Source organism: Solanum dulcamara, chromosome 4 (assembly GCF_947179165.1).
Source record: "Solanum dulcamara chromosome 4, daSolDulc1.2, whole genome shotgun sequence".
Taxonomy (NCBI): Eukaryota; Viridiplantae; Streptophyta; class Magnoliopsida; order Solanales; family Solanaceae; genus Solanum; species Solanum dulcamara.
In genome coordinates this window covers 11731167-11747751 of record NC_077240.1, presented here as the reverse complement: position 1 = coordinate 11747751, position 16585 = coordinate 11731167, and the positions used below count along the sequence as shown (strand labels likewise).

Below are 16585 nucleotides of genomic sequence, written 5' to 3'. Positions count from 1 at the left end.
AAAATAATTTTTCTTTAAGCTGTGACTAAATTACCAATTCTAGCTAAGCTGCTGAGGTCTTTATGTTGTTTTCAGAAACTGAACTTCTTAGATTAAGCTTTTTAAAATCATTCAGGCATTTCGTCGAGTTGTACTCCGATGCATCCAAGAGTTCTTCTGAATATGTCCTCTTTCGCAGGAAGTTCTGCTTGTAGCAGTCGTCTTCAGTCTTCATTAGGACAAGAGCCTGCAATAAGAAAACAATCATTCTTTCAATCTTCATATAGAACCAGAAGAACAGGCACGATACAAAAACTACTTGAATTGCCAAACCACAGGAAATCAAGGTGATAGAAACTAAGTACTTGCCTGATTCATTCGAGGCCGCATAAGTGGATTCTGTTCTACACATAAGCCAGCAGTTATAATAACTCGCTCCATCTCTTTTGGATTGTAATTATCACCAAGAACAGGATCAATTAGTCCTTTCACGTCGTGCTTATGGAGCAGAGGTTTTGCCTACAGTTGAACACGTGTATGCTCGATGTATTCGTGAATTAGATAATAAGGAATATATGATGGAAGAGAGACTTGACACGAAGAAAGTACCCAAATCACAAGGCTCTGCTGTGAATCATCTAATGCTTGCCTTCCAGTTATTATCTCCAATAGCAGCACACCAAATGAAAATACATCTGTTTTCTCATCCACAGTGCCATGCATAAAGTACTCCGGAGCGAAATAACTGACAAAATCAAGAAAAAATGCATTAGATCTTCTTGCAAAGTAGATGAAATATATCAGAGACGTTTTCTAAGCTTTTAATTTAAGATTTCAGGACTGACAGACCCAAATGTGCCTTCAAACTTGCCGACATTATGATGTGTCCACTCTTTGGGAAGCCACTTTGCGAGGCCAAAGTCACAAATCTGCATCCACAATACACATGCTCAGAAAAAGCGATAATCAAGGGTAAATTTGCAGCAAACACACGAATCAGCGTGTCTACTAAGTATTAAATAACATGGAACTCAAAGAATACTTTCGCTGACTAAAAAGAGAAGTAGAACCTCTTTGCCTGTAATTTCCCTCTCATGATTCTTGAAACCATTCAAACTTAATCCACCAGTAATACAACTATGATTAGATATCCGGAATACCAAATGATATGATACACCTATGGATATTATATCCTAACAATAATGAAGATGCATGTTCTTGGAAAATGGACAAACACTACATTCACAAAGGATGTAACATCTGGTACGTTGCCAGTCCACCGATAGCAATTAGAAAAGCAATCACTACAAAAATTCCACACTTAGAAATGCCAAGCTAGAAAAAAAAGATTGTAACATGGAGGACAAACAACCTATGTTGCTCAGACTCTTCAAAAATGTCAATGGGTGCGTGTTGGGTACTCCAAAAGTAGTGCATTTTGAAGAATGTGACACGGGTGCGACAACAATTTTCGAGAGTCCGAGCAACATAGCAAACAACAAACCAAACTAAAGAAGATGGTTTCAGTGTGTATATTAATTACAACTATAAATTAATTAGTAAATGTTTACAATCATCATTCATTCAAGAAACCACAAATTCACGTATTAAAATTCTTATGTCAAAGAAAATTCCTTCTAAAACTAGTCTAGATGGTAAACTACTACGTCAGTTGGGGAAAATCACCTTAAATTTAATATAAGTAATTCAAATCACAAACACTAGACTACACTGAATTTTAAAGATCTTTCACACACGTGCATCTGTGAAGGCAGGTTCCTGATCGAATAAAAGGATATTTTCATGGTCCATTATTAGTCAAATGAATGACCTTAATAGATGAACAGTCAGAAGGCACTGACTCACAGATAACAATCCTCGTCATGCTTTGTTTTTAACTTTCTATATTAGAAATATTTCTAAAATGACAACATATTATACACAGACAACATTAATTTCTAGAGGCTATCATATTGTCAAGGGGACCCACAAGTGTGAATACTGAACTAAGAGAACGGCGACAACCAAAATTTTACGAAAACTCAATGTCATCATAAGAGCTGAAGCCCTGAAATTAAGTGCAGCGGAATAGGCATTTCGCATCCCTTAAAAAGCACTTAGGGGCAAGCACCCAGGTCCTTAAGCATGCACTTGAACACCCGTAAGTTCGTACTATATTGATAAGTTCAGTACTAAACAAAATTTAGCTGGCAAACCATTATAATAGTTGTTAAAGCAACATTATGAACTATATCGGGGCGATCAAAAAGAGAAAATTTGAAACTTTGTATATTAAAACTAGTCATTATAGTTGAATTATAAACTCAAAAACTGTATCGATGGATAGAAAGAAATTTAAACTGATTTTTGGACTTGGTTGACATGATATTACTTCCTATGTTTTGCTGATTGCAGTTTTCTATAATTCAGTTGCTTATATAATTATTTATTGTCTTTACATATGTATTTTCTTACATTACATAAATACTCCTTACCTCAGTAGTTCAATAGAGCTTGTGTTACAATTGCACTCTATACTGGGGCGCATTTCTACACGCCTCTATTTTGACATCACTACAAAGACTACCATATTCTGATTTTGTAAATAAGTCTCATCAACAAAACAACCAACTTGGTTAGCAACAGTTTCACAGCTATGTTCTAAAACCTTGCCAGAACAGTCATCTACTTTAAGTTTTAATTACTAAAGGAAACTCTTTTATTAAGCTTGTTTTTCATTCAAAAAGATGTTTTGAAACATGTATTTTGAATTTTATACATGATATATCTCACATGAATGTTACCCATCCATCTCTAGAAACTCTTGCTATCTGTTGAGCCCCACATCAGTGGGCTTAGGAAAATTTGGTCTCCTAATATGGTCTCGGAGAATCGTCCTTTCATGAGCTAACTTTTGAGTTTTAGTTAGTTTTAAGGTCCATTTCTTTATCATGGTATTAGAGTCAGCCCAACCCAATTCATTATTTCATCTGATGATGGACCTCCCGTGTTATATTGTTCACTCTTCATATGCTCAGTCCTGGGTGTGAGGGGGTGTTGAATCCCATATCGGTGGGCTTAAGGAAATTTGGTCTCCTTACATGGTCTTGGACAATCCTTCCCTCGTGAGCTATCTTTTGGGGTTGAGTTACGTCCAGGATCCATTTCTGTTTCCTATATTTTCCTTTCCCTCTTTTGTCACCCTCTCATTTCCATTAGATGAATCTCTTTTATGGAAGCTTGTCATACATTCAACAAGATGCTTTTGAAACACATGTTTTGAGCATTATCCCAGTAATCTCGGACAAGATCCTGTATATATATGTGTATATACCTTGAGATAGAATATATAATTAAGCACTAGAAAACACAAAGGATGGTTAGGGGCATTGGTCAAGTCTGCTGCTTAGATTCTGCTCATGTTAGATGGCCCGGTTCGATACCTAATTCTAGCCATCCTTTAATTTTTTTGTCGGCCCCGACCACCTTCAAATCCTGGGTCCACCTTTGCTAATGTACTACTAATCTCTATTAAGGGAATCTCTTTTATGAAAACTAGTTTTCATCCAAAGGATGCTTTCAAAGCAGATGATTTGAACATTATACACAATGTATATCACATGAATTTGTACTCATCTAAATCTAATTCATGTCATCTTTGTTCTTCTCTATTTCCCTTTACTCACGAATGCAGTCTCTTTGTTTTTAACATTCTAATTCCCCTGAACCCTGCTAACGTGAAATGCTTTGTGCACTGTGCTGCCCTTTTTTTTGGCTATCTATGTAGTTCTTCATTTCCTTTTCCCACTGAGATACTACCTCTTTATCTTTGTTTGGCCCCATTTGTTTGCACTATGATTAAGGCATCTGAATATGAATGTACATCTCTACATCTGAACACTGAAATAATTAAGACTAATTGTTTCAACATCTGGATGTACATTATTTATTTATTTATTTATTTATTTATTTAAAATATAATATAATATGTGCAATTATACTAGGTATGTTGTTGTTGTAAATATACAATTAAAATTTTTAAAAATAATTAAATATTAGAAAATATAAAAATTTAATAAAATTAAATTATTATTTAATAAAAATAAAATATTTATGTTCGCTAGAGATGATGGGGATGGTTTGTAGTGGTGGTGGTGGTGATGGTTAGTGCTAGTGGCTAGTAATGGTGGTGGTGATAATTGTGATGGTGGAGGTGGTTGGTGTTGTAGTGATGGACTGATAGTGCAAAGGCAAGGTAGTGGTGTCGGTTAGTGTTAGTGGTTGTTGATGTGGTGGTTGACAATGGTGTTGGCGGTAGTTGGCGGCGATACTAGTTGCGATGGTGGAGATGGTTGGTAGTAAGGATTGACCGCAGTGGTGATAATGACTGATAATGGTGGAAGATAAGGTGATGGTGGTGGTGATAACAGTGTATAAAATTATCATGATGGAGGTGGTAAGTGTGATAGTGACTAACAATAATGGTTGATCACAATGATAGTCGTAAGGTGATTGGTTGTGGTGGCTGGTGGTTGGTAACGATAGTGGTGGTGGTGGTGGTTTGTTGTTAAGGACGAAGTGACGGTGAAAATTATCTACACAAAAATAAGTGTTTAAATCTTAATGTAAACAAGTGCAGTTAATGCTTTAAGGTTTGAACTCTGAACCATTCACATTCAGATCTCTATTAAGTGCAAACAAACTTCAATAAAAAAATTTGTTTTATGAAAGTTTGATATTCAAAACGATGCTCTTGAAATGCATGTTATGAACGTTATACATGTGAGATCACATAAATTTGCCTTTTTCTTAAATGGCAATAATTAGTTTCATAAACGACAAAATAGTAGTCCTAGAATTTTCTATAGAAGTGAGCAGAACAAAGTGTTTTGACCATTATACATGTATTTGATTTTTTCTTGGCCGGTAATATGTTTATATTCGTAAACGACAAAAACATTGGTGTGGAATTTTATGTGATATCACATGAATTTGCCTTTTTCTTAAATGGTAATAATATTTTCATAAACGACACAATAGTAGTCTTGGAATTTTATGTACAAGTGAGAAAATCAACGTGTTTTGACCATTATACATGTAAAATATCGTATGTATTTGATTTTTTCTTGACTAGATGTGAAATATCACATGTATTTGATTTTTTCTTGACCGGTAATATGATTATATTCGTAAACGACAAAAGAGAAGTCTTCTTCTCATCTTACAGAAACTCTATAAATTCTAATGAGTTTCTCACTTATTTGCATATTCCTTCTTACACCAAAAAGTGAAATACAGTCTGACTCCTCTGGACTGAATTTTTCTTGTCTTTCAAATATCTTGAGTTCCTTCCTCTTCAGATCACCCACCACATACGAGGAAGAATTGTATGCTACACTTTGTTCCAACTCTTGTCTAAACTAACAACTCCTAAAATCCTCTTTATTCCCAGTCATGAAGCCTTTGATTCCGACAAAGTTGAGAAATAATTGACATAGGTGGTCAGTAAAAGGTCAGTGCAAAAAAAAGGGTGTTTAATGGTTTCCGTTTGAAAACCACATAAATAGCATATGTTATGTATACACAATGTATCTCAAATGATGCTTACCCATCCATTTCTAACTCTTTCTATCTTGTTCTTTTTAATTTCCCTTTTCATGTATCTCTTTTTGTTGCCTCTCCTGCTAGTCTCCATCAAAAAACATGTTTCAAGTAGTAAATAGATCGCACAAAACTATCCAATTTGTATCCTTCCATGTTTTAACTATTGCCATCTTTGTTCTTCTCTATTATCTTTTCCCACTACCACTACCTCTACCTCTCTCTATTGCATCTCTTGTTGGTCTGCATTGAAGGAATCTCTTTTATGATAGGTTGTCTTTTCTTCAAAAGGATGTTGAAACATGTGATTGAATGTTATACATGATGTATCTCAGTTTGATACATAACTATATTTTTGCATAATCTGGCACATGATATAGTCATGAGGCTTGGTCTGAAAAGATAGTTTCTTTTCAATAGTCCTAAGATAAGATGCTCGTCCAAAAAGACACTGTTTTTTATAGTTTCAATATATATCTCAGATGATATACACCCATCTAGTATTAACTCTTCTTATCTTTGTGTTTCTCTATTTCCCTTTAACCAAGGATACACTAACTCTCTCTCTGGTATCTCCTACTAGTCTCCGTTAGAAAACATGTTTTCCGCTGTACATAGGATGTATCGCACATAAATATGTACTCATTCATTTTCTACCTCAATTTCTATTTGCTCCTCTTTATATTCGGTTGCTCACTTAATTGTCAATCTTAAATGTAGGTGCTTTGTCCATATGCAAGCAGAGAATATATTCTTCCAGGAGGTGTTATTGAAGTGTGCATAAGAAGCTGGGTAATGACTCTAATCCTCCTAAACTGAACCCTCGGATTCTCAAATCTGTTTGTTGAATTCACGGATTCCCTCAGAGACATAAGTTCTTCAAAATGTTGAAGGGATCTTCCATCAAGAGACTGCCTTCCTTTCAATCTTTAGCTGTTCTGAGGATATCAAGAAGGAAAGGCAGAAAGGTGAGGGAAATGTAGCAACGTGTTTCTATCCCTTCAGATCATCCTGGAAGAAATTCACCCTATTTGGCCTGAAGAATGGTGCCAGCAATTTTAGCTAAAGGTACGTGATCTGTTTTAACATCTCTATTCACAGCATTCAGGCTTCTATGGTAAAATATACATATGCCCAACAACTAATGTAACACACTGATCTCAGCGTATATGTTAGATATGATCTTTTCTTCCCTTAATAGTCAATCTTAAATGCAAGTGCTTTTAACCATGTTAAGAGAGACGTTAATGTAGACATGACCCTTACAAATTTGTATTTATTTGATCAAGGACCAGAGCTTAGACAACTATAGATACTGCTCTAGCGCCTATCTTACTGAAGCAAGGGATATTGACAAAAAAATACACTCAGAGAAGACCAGGTTGTTTTACCAAAATTGTATAGATTATGGAAGATTTAAAATGCCAGCTAGTATAGTACCTGAGGCACAAAATCTTCCGTAAGTAGAATATTATCAGCTTTAATATCTCTGTGTATAATCCGCCTTTGGCAATTCTCATGAAGGTACATTAGGCCATTTGCTATTCCAAATATTATTTTGTACCTGGCGGCCCAATCTAGTTTTTCCCTTGAGCCTGTGAAAATAGAAAACAACAAAGTACCTTGTGTTATAGAAGAAAAGGGCGGTTCATCAATTACAAACAGAAATTGTCTTGTAACTAGAAATTTTGAGACAAACCACGAAGAAATGATCCTAAGCTCCCTTGAGAAGATAACTGAAGAACTAGGTATGTCCCTCCTTCCACTCCATAACCAACCATCCTTGCAGTATTAGGATGGTCTACGTGTGCTATAGTACCTATTTCACATAGGAAGCTTTGTTCCTGCTGCTCTGCTGTACCCTTATTGAGGCGCTTAACCGCGATAAGCTGACCATCAGGCAAACAACCCTTGTAAACTTCAGCGTACCCTCCTTTGCCAATCAAGTTTTCTGTCAAAAAAGGAGATCAACTCTATAATACACATTTATGCTCTAAAACTTTTCAAAAGTTAAAATAGAATCTTGGTAGCACCATCAAAGAGTAGTAATTGTAGAAATGTATTAGCCTGAATGCAAGAAAGAGAGATGTCAAACAAGAATACATACCTTTGCTAAAATTGTTGGTTGCATTGTTTAGTTCAGATAGGCTGAAGTTTTTCCAGGAAGATCTGAAGTGGTAAATTCCCGCTGCTACATTCTCCCTCGCACTTCTGCTTTTCCTTGTTGACATCCTTGGCACAGCTAAGGGTGGAAAAGAAGGCAGTCTTTTGACGGAACTTCTTTTCCACATCTTGAAGAACTTATGCCAGCGAGAGGACGTCCGTGGATTTGACAAACCGACTTGAGAACCTGAGGGTTTGTCTTTAGGAGAAATGGAGCCATTCTCTGGGTTTCTGATGCTCACTTCCATAACTCCTCTAGAATAAGAATCATCGTGTTTCTCCTTTTCCATCTCAAACATTCTGAGGTCTACAACAAGAAGATCATCCATCAGAGGCAAAACATATGAAAGAACAAGCCATAGTACACAATCTCTTTGGAATACAACTGATCTCACCTTGAGCAGAAGCCGAGAAAGAGAGATTCTTGGGTCCAGCAACAACAGCTTTGGCTTCTGAGGTATGTACTGCATCCATACTGATTCCCTTAGCAGATTTACTGTAAAATATCAACCAATAGTTCTAAAGTATTCAAATCATATTAAATCACAAAGTAACAGACTTAACTCTTTCCTCTTATGCTTTCCTTGATCTTGCATCAAGGAAAGTATAACTAATCCCTAAAACAAGAATTCAAAATGATTGCAGACAGGTGGTGAATGCTTGACACAAGACGCAGGAAGTATGGATTTAAAGCATATATTCAAGGAAGGTGATTACAGGGTAGCGAATGACTAGCAAAGCATGGACGTAATTTGGAAGTTTTCGAAAGCTTAATAATTATATGATGTACCCCCTTTTTTTGTTCTATCATCTTATGAAAATGATCAGCCAGATACTTCTATCCCATACAAATCAAGCTATGTAATAAACCTTAGCAATAATAATATTCAGTTTCTTTTGAAAAACAGAACTCCTTATTTCACAGAAACAAACACAAATTAAGATGAAAATTTGTATTAGCAATGCTGCATAGATACTAAATGAAACTTACATATTACAAGCACCGCAAAAGATGTTTTTTACAACCATCCCCTGTGAAACGTGGATAAGTTATCCAATCTGTTCTGGTGTGATGTAGCAGGTACCCGATAGAATAGTAAAGTCGCATGCAATTTGGTCGAACCACCACCTTTATCAGAAAAATCCCTATAGAACACAAATGCAAAGCCAATTTCTCTACACAAGTGCAATAAACTTACTGCTCTATCCTTGTCTGCATCATAAAACAAAATAAATTGATCTTACAATCATCTGATGAAACCAGAAAACAAAAATTAAAAAAACACAAGCGACTCTCAAAATATTCTAAGTGTTGAAACAGAGAGTCCAAGGGAATTGATGACTAATGTGGGTCGATTCTGCATAGAATAAAGCCACAAGTAGCAAAAAAAAAAAAAAACAGTTTTTGTTTGTTTGTTATGTTCATTCATCCAAAATTCAAGAAAAGATTGTTATAAAGACCCATTTACCCAAATCATAAATTGTAACTTATGAAACTTTTTTTTTTCACAACACCATTACCCACCCACCCTACCATCATGAGAGGGGTTGGTGTTTTCTTTAAATTTTGACAAGTGGAGGGAATTTGAGGAACAAATGAAATTGCTTATATTAAGGTCCTAAGATTAATCGCTGCCTTAATTTTTGACACTCAAACCGTAGAAAAAATAGTGAATTTTCCCCTTTTGCTTGTAAGACAAACAAAAGAGAGTGGCGGGGTGTGGGGGTAGAGAGGGAAGTTAGTTTGGATTTTGGGAATTCAAATGTCAGTTTATGGTAATAACCAAGATTTTTGTGAAATGTGTTTGGGATATTTTAGATTTGCTTAGGAGTTTTTTTCTTTTTTGGGTTCCATCCAGTGTCCTTTCAGAAGAGCACGGGAAAAACCTATGGAATTCATTTTATTATAATAGTAATACATATTATAATATTACTATATATTATTATAAATGATAATAAATAAAAAATATTGCTAAAATCAGTAATTATTTATTAAAAAATATTTTTTCTCATAATTTTTTCTTAATTGAATATATATTAATGATAGTTGGACTACTTACTACATATAGTTCGTTTTGTCCTTTCAAAAGACAAGTCGAATATTAAAGGAAAAAGGGCTGAATTTCATTAAATCACCGACAAATGTGGCAATTTTTAAGTCCATTATATTAAAAATAGATTATATTTACTTATTTTTTAATTTTAACAAATCACGAGAAATTGTTATTTAAATACTAGTAGTTAAATTTAGATTTTTAAAATATAATTAACAAAGGTAATTTAGTAAAAGAAACTCTTTTAATTAATAGTTTGGTAAGGAAACTGTCAAGTCAACAAGAGACAGATAAAAAAGTTAATATCTAAATTTTAATTATAAAATATTAAAAATTCATTAGAAAATTACTAGATTACATTTTAAGTTGTACTCTCTTGTCTCAAAATACTTATCATTTGTCATTTTTCAAGAGTCAATTTGATTGATCTTCAAAATTAATTGAATTAAATTAATTTTCCAACTAAAATTTAGATATTCAAAATGATACGAAAAGTACTATAAATTACAATGTTCTCATGTCAATATGGAGAAAAATCTACATCTTAAAATGGTGAGCAAAATTAAAATAATGTAATTTGACTTTCGATAAGTGAAACGTGATAAATATTTTGAGACAAAGAGGATAATGGAAAGGAAAAATGTTATAAAAGTATTATCTTCAGTTTGGAAGTACCAAACTAATTTTGTTTTGCTAAACGGAAAAAAGAAAGGTCGTATACTTCAACAATATCCATTTTATTTCCAAATATATAAGAGGAAATTTTACAAATAGTTACTATAAGTATCTTAATTATGATCATTAACTATAATTTGCCTAATTACGCTTCACAGCTATAATTTCATTTGCTATGAGTATTTTTATTTGTATAATTTGCTGTCAATATATAAACAGAGTAAATATATACAAATTTTGTATTTATACTTTTAAAAAAATTTCAGAACTTATACAAATCAAATGTATCAACATGATAATCATAAACAAGCTAGGATAAGCATATATAAATTTTAGATTTTTACAATTAGGAAAATTTTGGATTTATACAATTAGAAATCGAATTATACAGATTCTAAATTTATACAATTGGGAGTTGAATTATACAAATTCTGAACGTGGGCCACGTAAGTATACTTGTAAGTTAGTGGCGAATGGTAACTTAATTAAACTGTAGCTATTTTAACTAATTAACTAATATATGTTTGCTTATTCGCGAAATTTCTAGTATATAATCATCTTAAAGTAGCCCATTGTTGTCAAAGTCCTTTTTCCCAAAAATATCTTGAGAAGCAAGGAGAACAAATTTGAGATTCTCAATTCTAAAATTTCCTTTTGATTCAACAATAATTTCTTATAATACAAAATTGTCCGAGTTTAATTCAATGTGCACATTGCTTTAAAATTTTAAAATTACTTTATCTTAGTGCTTGTTTTTTTAGTTAGTTTAAAATTAGTCATAGTCGAAAATTCATCGAAGGGCAAAAACAAACAGAAGGTCCTACACAAAGTACATTTTATATGCTTAATTATTTCGATGGTGGAATATTACTATATTAGGGGAAGAATGTTGGATCTCATAGTAAAGACTAAAGAGTACATATTGGTTAAATCCCACTTGCTATTTTTATAATCAAATGACTTGTGTTTTATATTACGTCGAAAACAACCTTATTCTTCTTCTTCATGAGATTGAAAAATTGTTTTCGTACTAATATTCAGTAGCAAATTGTCATTACTTAATTATAAATATCAGATTGGCTAGTAAGTGAGATTTTGTGGACATAATGACTATACTTTTTCTAATTAATGCAATTAACAAGGAACCCTTGTTTTATGGACAATGTTCCTTGGTCTTTCTTAATCTAATAATAAGCTTAATATGTCGATTTATTTGTTTAATTGCCACTAGTACCATTTGAACAGTTGAACATATATATAACACTCAAATAGCTAGGATCTTGTCACAACAAATTATTAGTCTCATCAACGATTAAGAAAATAAAGTGAGTCAAATTATGGACATGAATATAAGATGCTAGCTAGAAATAGCAAAGGTTTGTCGATGGAAAAGCATTTTCTTTGTTTGAATTTATAATAGTAAAAATTACTTGGGTAGTAATTCTTAATAAATAATTATAAATTTTAGTGATGCTTTTTATTTATTACCATTTATAATAATACTTAGTAATACTATAATAGATTTGCAGTTGTAATTAAAAGTGAACTATGCGTGTAATATAAATGTATTATAAGTATTTTAAAATATTTTATGCTTGTCTAGTAAGAAATTGACACAATGTATTAAAGTGTGTGATAAATATATTATCCATCAATAAAACTTGTATTATATGTGTTTTTATAAATTGTTCTCTTTAATATGTATTAAAATTGTATTATAAATATATTATAAGTATTCAGTGAAAAAAATTATTGCTATAAATAATAAATATTTTCTTACTAAAGCATATTTATGTAAGTTTCTCTTTATAATATTACACAGAGTGTCTAATTGCCTTTTTATTCCCAACAGAAGTAAGTGCAAACAAGGGATTAGTATAAACAAAGGAGAAAACTTTTAAAATATTTTTCTTGGTTGAAAAGATATATTTATATTATATAGACATACTTAGGGTGTTCATGATTTTGGTAAAATCTGAACCAAATTCAAAATCAAATTAAATTAATTAGATAAATCAATTTTATTTTGATTTGAATTTGATTTAATTTAATATTTTAAAAATTAATTTGATTTTGATTTTGTTCAAAAAATTTAAAGAAATTATCGAACATACAATTATATATATATATATATATATATATATATATATATATATATATATATATATTCATCAAAATTTATTTATAATTTATTCATGAAAGTAAAAACACCTAAGAGGGAGGAGAGCATTTATCTTGTTAGTTTCATGAATGAATGTCTATGACAATTATTGGTAGAACTCAAAACTGCTCTTTTTGTCTAGGGCAAAAGTGGTATATTTTGCAGCTTTATTCACAATAAATTCAGTGATCAGAAATTTTGTAATGCTAGTCGTTCTAACTATTTATCTTTTTGAATGAATTGTTGTCTTTTTTTTTGAATGAATCATTTCTTTTATTTTTATGTATAATTAATATAATAACCGAACAATCAAATCAAATCGAACCAAAATCGATAACAATCAAAATTGATAAATATATATTCTATTTGATTTGATTTAATTTTAATAATTTAATTAGATTAAATTAAATTAATTTTAATTTTAATTTTAACTGAAAACCGACCCAAATCGGAAAAAACAAAAAGTAATGCCAGTAGAAGCACATCCCACAGTGGTTATCCAAATAAAAAGTTCGTAATTTGTCTGCTTCAAAAGTCGGCAAAGTAAATGGAAGTGGAACTAGAAAGGGGAGAGTTATTAGATAAATCATGTTAGGTGTTATTTATTTTCATATATAGTCTTGTTAATGTCACTCAGAGATACATAAATATTGGGTCCTTTCTTTGCCGGTTGTTGCCCATGCAACTTCATACTGTCTTTCCTATTCGTTACACTATGACTTATCCCTTTTTTATTTATTTAATCATTTCATATATATTTGAAATTCAGTGACTCGATTAATTCAAAGTTAGCATTAGGTAGATTAGTCACTTAAAGAGAGATTAAATTGCTTTCTGTTGAGAAGTTTTATATTTTTAGAGATTGAACTCGAGAGTGAGGAGTTTCTGGCCATTGCACTGCACCCTTCAATGCTACACCAAGATTTAACTTAGTTGGAAGTAGGGGTTGAGTCATGGTGCATTTTATGGGTGCAGCAAAACCCAATAGCTTTGATTTCGATTTTGTATTTGTACAAAAAAAATTGCTTGATCATATGTATAAATAACATATATTCATAATCCACTAAGCTGTTTTTTTAAAAAAATTCATAACTCATAATAAATTTAAAATCATAACTTCGTCTAGATAGAAAATTACAACTTTTGAAGTTCCAAAATAATCCTAGTTGAAATATGATGGTGATTTCACATTCTCGGTTGAACCTTTCAACCTTTTAATTTTGTCTCAATTATTATGTCGTGACACCCCCAAAAACGTGTTTTGGATCTTGTTAGAGATTTGAATATCCTTTTAATCCTCTTTATAAGTATATTTGTTCAACAATACCTAAATTGTAACTACTTAATTATCGATCAATAATATAACTTCTCAATGCCTAAATCTTACTTTTAGTATATTCCCCTTTAGTCCCTTTAATGAATAACTATATGAAAACCTCAATGCTCATAAAAGGTTGTTCCAATTAAAGGTAAATGAGCTCCAACTTGTGAAATAAAATTACCAAATGCATGATATATTTCATTAGTTAGGGCTATTGCTTAGGTGTTATTTAATATATCATTAGCAAGTGTTTAAGTTATGCCCCTTGCCATACCATAGAAATGCTTCTGGTCACCAAAAAATGGAACATACATACATACATGACTCCAAGGAAATTAATTTCATAGTTCTGAATTAGACACTTCAAAAAAGTGGTACCTATCAATAGGGGAGGCCAGATTTAGCCCATAAGTAACCAACTGGACTAAATTTTGGCCCATAGCAACATTTGGTTATTTCTTGTCATTTTCATTTTCTTCTTTCTTAAATTATTGAACATATAGCCATATAAGCAATTCCAAAAGTGTTCTTGTCTCAAAACTATTTGGTACCCTTACCGAAATTCACTGACTCAACTAATGTGAATTTGCGTTCAAGGGATAAATTTTTTTTAAAAAAAAAACGCTTTGAAAAGACTTGGAGTTGTCATATAATAAGGGTATTCCTCTGTACTAGTGACGAGCATTCATTGTTCATCACTAGTAGGAATATCCGGTACTTCATCTTTTTAGGACTTGCAACTTTAGATGGCATGTATTCTTCAGGTCAGATAGGATGAAGTACGTCCAAGAAGATTTGAAGTGATGGAAATCTATTGCTACCTTTTCCCTCACAGTTCTGCGTTTCCTTCTTGATATCCTTGGAAACAGCTAAAGGTAGAATGAAAGGTAGTCTTGTGAGGGGTTTAGCCTTAGGAGAATTGGATTCATTGTCCTAGTTTCTAAGCCTTATATCAAGCTGGTAACCAAAAATATAAGCGTACAATAGTATTTTGGTAACATCTCATGATCTAGTTGTTAGTTGTTATCTTGCTTTGTAGATCCATAGACAACATCAAGTAGCTATGGATAGTAGAAATTTTGTGTTTAATTAACCTGATTCTAATGAAATCAACTAGAATTGTAGATAGAAATACGTAGATTGTCACACTGCTAATGCTGTCTTAGTTTTCACATGTATGTCGTCTGCATCTTTTTCTCTGCTGGAAAAATGTGCAGTATACCATAGGTTCTTATCGTGCCAGAGTTAGTTTTGTGCAATCATTCATATGGATTTTGTGCAATCATTCATATGGAGTTATAATTAGGAGTATCATAATCACAAAATGCTAGGAGAATTTTTGTAAGCTGGGGATAGGTGCAAGACATTAGGCAACAATTTAAATAGATCCTGATATGTTTTTAACTTGTTTTAATTGAGCCTCAAACAAGTAGTTTTATGTTTCACTCTTGCTCTGCTATTTGTCATGTCTTCGAAGGAATATGTCGATCATATTTTGAAGCATATTTGAAGGAGTTGGTTATGTTAAATTGGTAATAGCTGATAGTATTTTCTATAATAGTAAGAAGTAAAACCTACTTCTATGTGTTCGACTATGAATGTAAAGTAGAAATGTAAGATAACTTGTCTATTTTATAAGTTTATTGAGGTAAGTTTTCAATAGATAACAGAAAAAACATATCAATTGAATAAAAGAACTGCAATAGACTATCTTTACAATTATGTAAAATTGAAGGTTCTCTATAACATGTGTTCCTATAAAGGCAAAACTGAAGACCTACAAATTGGACAAGATATCTTCCCCTTCAGCATCCATTCCTTTATGCAGCCTGAGTGATATTCATGTTGACATTCAAGAGTGCCAATTGTCTCATCACTCTCATATTCGCATTGGCAAATAACACATATATCTCCTCCATCGTTAGTACCACAATGAGTTCTTATTTTCATCATATTTGCTATGATCTCCTCTTTGACCTCCTCCTCATCCTTGTCACCTTCCAAAGTCGACATAAGATTTTCCAATAAGCCTCTCAGATAAGCTATGTCATCGGCATCATCATCAGATCCACTTTCTGTTGTGTCAGAGCCATCGTCAGTGGATCCACTTTCAGTTGTGTCATACTCATCGTCAATGAATTCAGTTGTGACATAGAAACCATTAATAAATTCACCTGTCGGCTGATTATAGAAGTCATCCCACAAGTTTGGATAGTCAATGTGATCAAACGAACTCTGTCCATTATATGTATGATCAGAACCCGTAAAACCTGAGTTGTGTGGAGCAAAGTAGTGATGATGATCAATGAATTCACTTTCATTTATGACATAGACACCATCCATGAATTCACCTGTTGGGTGATTATAGACGTCATCCCATAAGTATGGATAGTCAATGTATTCAAACGAACTCTGTCCAATATATGTATGACAACTTTGGGAATTTGTACTCACCATAAAAGGAAACTGATTATCAATGTATTCACTTGTTAGCTGATAATAATAATAATACCCCGTGTTATAATAATTCGTCGCTGTATCATAGAAATCCCTCAAGTATGGATCCTCAATGTTATCATACCAATGTGGATCAGCCATATTTCTTGAAACTTAGTTATTTGGCTGAGCTTG

At 32.5% G+C, this 16585-nt stretch overlaps 1 protein-coding gene across 1 annotated transcript; it reads right to left on the bottom strand.

Moving 5' to 3' along the window:
- Positions 1-28: 28 nt before the first annotated feature.
- On the bottom strand, positions 29-16552 carry LOC129883997 (receptor-like cytosolic serine/threonine-protein kinase RBK2). The gene is made up of 10 exons (XM_055958386.1): positions 15736-16552; positions 8770-8956; positions 8139-8239; positions 7688-8050; positions 7280-7531; positions 7021-7175; positions 829-908; positions 589-724; positions 349-498; positions 29-226 (listed from the first exon to the last, which is right to left on the bottom strand). The coding sequence occupies exons 1-10, from the start codon at positions 16550-16552 to the stop codon at positions 44-46; spliced, it is 2424 nt and encodes an 807-aa protein (XP_055814361.1). The 3' UTR covers positions 29-43.
- Between the last annotated feature and the right edge of the window lie 33 nt (positions 16553-16585).

Excerpts from the sequence above, each read along its gene's own strand:
- LOC129883997 (XM_055958386.1), bottom strand. The coding sequence starts at position 16,552 with ATGGCTGATCCACATTGGTATGATAACATTGAGGATCCATACTTGAGG. Across the intron at positions 8,957-15,735 it reads GAAGATATCTTGTCCAATTT|ACAAGGATAGAGCAGTAAGT; the intron begins GTAGGTCTTCAG and ends TTTATGATGCAG. Across the intron at positions 499-588 it reads AGCAGAGCCTTGTGATTTGG|GCAAAACCTCTGCTCCATAA; the intron begins GTACTTTCTTCG and ends GTTCAACTGTAG.